Here is a 6523-nt window from a genome sequence, read left to right as displayed (position 1 = left end):
TGGAGTCAAAGCTGGGGGCTGAGGGTGGGGATGGGGACAGGGACTGGGGACAGGGGACAGGGAGAGGGGTTGGGGACAGGGATGGGGACAGGGGTCTGCGGGCAGGGACGAGGGAAGGGCCAGGGCTGGAGTCAAAGCTGGGGGCTGAGGGTGGGGATGGGGACAGGGACAGGGGCTACCGGGCAGGAACAAGGTCGGGGACAGGGACAGGGACAAGGGGAAGGACAGGGCTGGGAGGGGGGACGGGACCAGGGCTGGGGACAGGGGAAGGGACAGAGGTGGGAGGGTCAGGGCAGGGGCGGGGGCTGCAGCCAGAGGAGCCACACAGGAGATGGACATGGGAATGGGGGGCACCGGGCAGAGGGTGACAGGGCTGTGAAGGGCTCAGAGGTGGCGGGTCTGGGAAGGGCTACAGCCCCAGCGTTCCTCCCCCGATGCAGGCTGGATCATCCCCAGCGTTACGGTGGTGCCGCTGCTCTTCACAGCGGTGCTCCTGGGGCTGCGGTGCACCTTCCCCTCCCTCTACAGGTAAGGGCTGTGCCGGGGGCAGGCGGGGGGGGTCCAGCACCAGGCCTGGGCACCCTGAACGGGGGCGTCAGGGCACCCCAAGACTGGGGTTTGCCTTCGATGTCCCTTTCCCCGTACTCAGCAACGTGAAGCAGAAACTCTGGCCGCCCGTCCCTGACCTGCACCGTGCCCTGGGCAGCTTCCTCCAGGAGAGCAGCAAGCACGGCCAGGTGAGGGGCTGGAGCAGGGCTAAGGCCCTCGGGGGCAGCTGGAAGGGCAGCCCCCACCGCCTCCACTCCGTGTCCCCCCAGGCCAGCGCCTTCGAGAAGCAGCTGCCGGAAGAGGCCGTGCTGCCCTGCCTGCTGGAGGTGCTGCCGGGCCCGCGGAGCGAGGCGGGCCCGCCGCCGGAGCACGCTGGAGGCCGCCTGCCCAGCACCGACATCGCCAACCAGTCCTACCTGCTCATGAGCGGCTGGGAGCCGCGGGGGGCGGCGACCGCCCCCGCCCCACCATAAACGCGCGTCCCTACACAAACATCCCGCCTGCTGCTCCTTCGTCGCCCCGCCCCCAAGTCCGTTCGCCCCGCCCCTGAGCACGGTGGTCCCGCCCCCTGCACCCGCCCCCAACGGCTCAGCCAATGGCGTTGCGGCGCGCAGCCGTCGCCAGGCAGCGCGCGGCCGTTGGGTTTGAAGCGACCAACCGGGGCCGCGTCCGCGCGCGCTTTAAAATGCCGCGGCGCGGGCGGGGCCGGCGAAGGGTGACGGCGCGGCGGCGGTGAGGGAGCGGCTGGGCCGGGGAACCTGCCCTGGGCATGGCTGTGGTGAAGTGGTCACTGAGAAACGGAGGGGAGGAGGGGGGGAATGTCCGTTAGCAGAGAGAGCCCCGAGGAGCGGCTGGAGGGGGTGTCGGGGGGATGGAAAGGGCCCCGAGGAGCGGCTGGAGGGGGTGTCGGGAGATGGAAAAGGCCCCAAGGAGCGGCTGGAGGGGATAAGGGGGGGATGGAAAGGGCCCCGAGCAGCGGCTGGAGGGGATAACGGGGGGATGGAAAGGGCCCCGAGGAGCGGTCGGGGAGAGCCGCGGGGGTTGTCCAGTGGTGGGGAGGGCCCGTCGGAGCGAGCTGACGCCGCCCGCCCGCAGGACCATGGCGCAGTTCCTGTTCGAGGCGGACCTGCAGGGGCTGCTCAAGCTGGACACGCCGATCCCGAACGCGCCGCCGGCGCGGTGGCAGCGCAAGGCCAAGGAGAGCGGCCCCGGGCCCAGCCCCCTCGGCGTGTCGCCCATGAAGCCGGCCAATCGCTCCCACAGCTCCAGCAAGACGCCGTCCAAGACACCCGGTGAGTGGCGGCAGAGGCAAGGTGGGCGAGTCCGGGCTGCTTGCCTGTAGCCACGAGGCTGTGGGCTGTGCCAGGTACCCTCGGCGGCCGGTGGGTCAGCAGGGGCCCGGCTGCTGGCAGTCACTCACCTCCTCTCCAGCTGAGCTCCAGTGCTGGGTGAACGGCTGATCCCTCCGCTGAGCCTTGCTGGCACAGCTGTATGTTGGGACAAGTGTGGGCAGGACTGTCTGCTGACAGCTTTCCGTGGTGTACCTGTTTTTTATCCTCCCCTTATATGTGATCTCTGGAACTGTTGCGCTAGACCCAAGTTGTCTCCTGGCAGTCCCTAACCAGAGCTTGGGGGCAGGGGGGGAAATATCAGTTAGTTGTGGCTGGATGGCACGAGGTCTGAGAGTCTTGCTGGTCTAGAACTTGAATGGTGGGTGTGATGTGGAAGAGTGCTGGGTTTGCTCTTGTGAAAAGTCTAATACAGGCTGTTAAATAGTTGTAAGACAGTATTTATGTATGTAAATACAGGGAAATCTGGATCCAAAATTCAGAGCACACCAACAAGGGCTGGGGGGGATCGCTACATTCCCAACCGCAGCACTATGCAGATGGATATGGCAAGTTTCCTCCTTACCAAAGAGAATGACCCTGCTGAAGAATCTCCTACCAAGAAGGTGAGCATGTTGCTAAGGCACAATTACTTCAACAAGCACTTCCAAACACTTAATCCTTCCTGCCCATTTACAGAAAAGTATACTGTAGTTTCCATGCAGTGGGCACGTGTGGCTGACAAGACCCAGCCATGACTACTTCCAGCTCTGGGCTTCAGGAGCCTGGCATGCGATGGAAGCTGTAGAGCCTGTCACTTACTCTAGCCTATGCTGCCTCTGGTAGCAAAATTCAGTTTTTGGCTAACGAGGCTTTAAAATATAGCAGGCTACAAAAACACAAAGCTGTGGGCCTATGCACAGTAAAACTGCTGGTGGTAGCTATTCTGGGACAATGTCTACATGGGGAGCAATTCTGGAATGTTTTACACTGTGTTTCTGAAATCTGTTTATGAAGCATTTGGTCCCTTGTGGCTGTGGCTTTTCCCACTGGCAGTGACACTGAATTTGCCACTGTATGAAAATGTGAGCAGGACAATGTGCCAACATCTGAGGGAAAACTACTTTGACCTGCCTGTGGCTGACTCTTGCAGCACTGTTTGTACACCTCCTGATTCTGGGAGAAGGGGGCTTAGGTGTATGTTTTAACTGCAGCGTGGACTTGATGTTTCAAACACATTGCACTGAGAGTGGTTTGTCCCTGTAGGAGCAACAGAAAGCCTGGGCAGTGAATCTGAATGGCTTTGATGTAGAAGAGGCAAAGATCCTCCGCCTCAGTGGAAAGCCACAGTACGCTCCAGAAGGTATGACACAGAGTCCATGAGTTGAATCAGCTGGGGAGATCTGGTCAGGGGTCCTGTGTGGTCACAGGAGAGATCATCTGGCTTCTGAGAGCTCCTATGCACACTGGAGTCTCCCTTCTTAGGGTTTCTGAGGTTGAGGGATAGCATAGCAGTTACAGTGAATTTATTTAGGAAAGCTGAAATGACTGCCAGCTGCTCACATGGACTGGAGGCGACAAACCTTCCTGAGGTCTGCAAGAGCTTCAAACTCTCTGCTGTGCACTTTCTAGCCGAACTGTAACTAAACATAATGGGATACAAAAAACCAAGTGTTTCTGTGACTGAAGAAAGTGTAGCTCACCCTGGTTCAGCAGTTCATACTGCCAGAGGTGCTTAGCACACTGCACTCTCTTGAGTGTCTCTCTTCTCTCAGGACTTCATTTTCACTGGAAGGGATTCCTAGTTGGATGAGCAGCACTAGGTTGGAAGGAAACAGTAACTCAGGTCAACAAATCTGTTCCTCCGCACACAGGCTATCAGAATAACCTGAAAGTGCTGTACAGTCAGAAAATGACACCTGGATCCAGCAGGAAGAACAGCAGATACGTTCCCTCAATGCCAGACCGGATCCTGGATGCACCGGAGATCCGCAATGACTACTGTAAGTAGGATGCAATGTTGAGTGCTGGGCATCAAGAACATTCTGCACTGGAGTGCAGTTCCTAGGATAGTGTAACTGGGCTGTTTGAATGACTTCATGCACCCAGGCTAGCACAGACCACTTCTGGAGTGTCCCTGTGTAGCCTTCTAGGAACGGTGGTCCAGAGTGCCCTGTAGGTGACTTGGGTCAGGGTTACCTGACCTGAATAGCTACCCCTTACTTCTATGTGTATGTATGCACATGTGTACACACACACATCTGGTGCAGGTGGAAGACTTGGCATCAGCACTGGTGAAGGGCAGGGCTCTCCAGGTAAGCATGGTGTGACTTGTGTTGCTCTTCCAAATTGTAGATCTGAATCTCATTGACTGGAGCTCCCGGAACTTCCTGGCAGTGGCTCTGGACAACTCTGTTTATCTGTGGAATGATGTCTCTGGGGAGATTATCCAGCTGCTGCAGATAGAACATCCAGATGTTTATGTTTCCTCTTTGTCGTGGATCAAAGAAGGAAACTACCTTGCTGTTGGCACAAGTAATGCTGAGGTCCAGGTGAGTGCAGCAGTAAAACCAAATGTGCTGTCTAAGGGTTGATGGAGCTGTGGGGCATGGGGACAAAGGCTTGGCTAGCACAGGAAGGATGCAATGCACCCAACTTTTCTTGCCTGGTATGGGGTGGAACTGTCCACAGCCAACTGCAGCATGCAAGGCAGAGTTGGGTTTGGGGGTTTTCTGACACCTGGAGTTATCTTCTGTACTAGAGGCATAAGATACAAATTTTCTCTGCTCCCATACTGAGAAGGCTGAATGCCAGGTTCCTAGGGCATAGCAACGGGGCTGGGGTTCATCCTCTAGAGAACTTACTGCTTTTCCTCTCTAGCTATGGGATGTTCAGCAGCAGAAGCGTCTCCGAAACATGACCAGCCATTGTGCCCGCGTGGGATCCCTCAGCTGGAACAGCTACATCCTCTCCAGGTAAAGCACTGGGTGGGTCAAGGACAGTGTCTAATTATTGCAGATTCCTATCCCTAGATCTGTGAGTAGTGTGGGTTGAGGATGGCAGAGAGGACTTTCTGTTCTGGCTTGGGCTTCTTACTCAGCCTGTTCTGTTGGGACTGTGCAGAGAAAGCCTCTCTTCTGTACTGCCCTTTGTGCTGAAGCTGTGAAGAGCTTGTGTGGCTGCTTCACTCACACCAACAGACCGGTGATGCTGGTAACACTGGTTGAAATCCAGTGGCAGGTACAGCAGTCTTGCAACAACACAGAAATGGATTTGGGTGAAAATGTGTCAGCCTGACCCCTGCAAGTCTTTTCTTCTCTCCACAGTGGGGCACGGACTGGCCACATCCACCACCATGACGTCCGTGTGGCTGAGCATCACGTGGCCACACTTGCTGGCCACACACAGGAGGTGTGTGGGCTCGAGTGGTCTCTAGATGGCCGCTACCTGGCCAGTGGTGGCAATGACAACCTGGTGAATGTCTGGCCGTGCGCCCAGGGGGGCAGTGGAGACATCAGTCCTGTACAGACCTTCACGCAGCACCAGGGTGCTGTCAAGGTGAGCGCAGGGCTGCCGTGGGCACACGGGTGTGTGCAAGGCAGACGTGCAGCACTGGCTGTGCCCAGGTTGCCTCCTGCATGTCATAGAATGAACTCTTCTCTCCCAGGCTGTGGCATGGTGCCCGTGGCAGATGAACGTTCTGGCCACTGGAGGTGGGACTAGTGACAGACATATCCGCATCTGGAATGTGTGTTCTGGCGCCTGCCTCAGTTCTGTGGATGCCCATTCCCAGGTGAGACATAAATTATCAGCTTGGAGCAAACGCCTTCTGGCAGCACACCTACACAGAGTTGCTGGCTCCTGAGGCCCAGAGGCATGGGAAAGGAGGGGACCACACTCAGCTGTGGCTGGTGAGCATCAGCACAAGCAGCTTGTCTTACCTGTGTTACTGCCTCTTCTCAGGTCTGTTCTATCCTGTGGTCAACAAACTACAAGGAGTTCATTTCAGGCCATGGCTTTGCACAGAATCAGCTGGTTATATGGAAGTATCCATCCATGACCAAGATTGCAGAGCTGCAAGGTAGGCTGGGCCCTTTGCCTGGGGAAGGGGGGCTGCCAGAGGCTGAAGGCAGATGCAGTCCTTGGTTTGAGCCTGCAGCATCACTGCTGCAGGACGGTATGCAGGGGCATGCTGCTGGAGTGAGGGATGCCCATGGGCTGCTGAACAAACACTGTTTCTCCAAATGCATGCCTAGGGTCTGAATTGGTGCTGCCACAGCACACTGGGGGGACAGCTATGCAAGCTGGGGGGACTCAGGGGGACACACAGGAGTAAATGTGCACAGGGGTGACTGCACAACTCCTCCTCCTCAGGTCATACTGCCAGAATCTTGAACCTGACTATGAGCCCTGATGGTACAACAGTGGCCTCAGCAGCTGCTGATGAAACACTGAGGCTTTGGCGCTGTTTTGAGATGGACCCCATAAAGAAGAAGGAGAAAGAAAAGGCAAACAGTGCCAAACCCAGCATTATTCACCAGAGCATCCGTTGAGAGCACAGGGATGTTGTGGGGAGGGGGGTATTTGGTTTACATGCTGTACAGTATTTTAAATATTAATAAAGTGCTTTAACTTGACTTTTTTTA

At 56.8% G+C, this 6523-nt stretch overlaps 2 protein-coding genes across 4 annotated transcripts in view; both read left to right on the top strand.

The window, feature by feature from the left end:
• Positions 1–1022, top strand: part of MPL (MPL proto-oncogene, thrombopoietin receptor) — a 5810-nt gene extending 4788 nt beyond the window's left edge. The window contains 3 exon segments of the mRNA XM_017824603.1: positions 441–528; positions 650–737; positions 819–1022. Of these exon segments, the coding sequence (XP_017680092.1) occupies positions 441–528; positions 650–737; positions 819–1022 (380 nt within the window).
• A 146-nt stretch (positions 1023–1168) lies between these two features.
• CDC20 (cell division cycle 20) lies at positions 1169–6523 on the top strand. Of its 3 annotated transcripts, none has more exons than XM_017824777.1 (11): positions 1169–1281; positions 1645–1841; positions 2358–2503; positions 3144–3240; positions 3752–3880; positions 4233–4429; positions 4758–4852; positions 5204–5435; positions 5545–5670; positions 5841–5958; positions 6252–6523. In XM_017824777.1, exons 1-11 carry the CDS (start codon positions 1235–1237, stop codon positions 6428–6430), a joined length of 1563 nt encoding a protein of 520 aa, XP_017680266.1. In that variant the 5' UTR covers positions 1169–1234; the 3' UTR covers positions 6431–6523. The 3 variants fall into 3 exon arrangements, with proteins under 3 accessions (XP_017680266.1, XP_017680269.1, XP_017680267.1); XM_017824780.1 differs by having other exon boundaries at positions 1225–1327; XM_017824778.1 differs by lacking the exon at positions 1169–1281 and adding an exon at positions 1299–1335.

Source organism: Lepidothrix coronata, unplaced genomic scaffold, assembly GCF_001604755.1.
Source record: "Lepidothrix coronata isolate B3197 unplaced genomic scaffold, Lepidothrix_coronata-1.0 Scaffold112, whole genome shotgun sequence".
NCBI lineage: Eukaryota > Metazoa > Chordata > Aves > Passeriformes > Pipridae > Lepidothrix > Lepidothrix coronata.
This window is presented reverse-complemented; position numbering and strand designations above follow the sequence as displayed.

Coding starts and splice junctions, on each gene's coding strand:
- CDC20 (XM_017824777.1), top strand. CDS start 1,235: ATGCCGCGGCGCGGGCGGGGCCGGCGAAGGGTGACGGCGCGGCGGCG. Junction 1,282..1,644: donor AGGGTGACGGCGCGGCGGCG/GTGAGGGAGCGG, acceptor GCCCGCCCGCAG/GACCATGGCGCAGTTCCTGT. Junction 3,881..4,232: donor GGAGATCCGCAATGACTACT/GTAAGTAGGATG, acceptor TCCAAATTGTAG/ATCTGAATCTCATTGACTGG.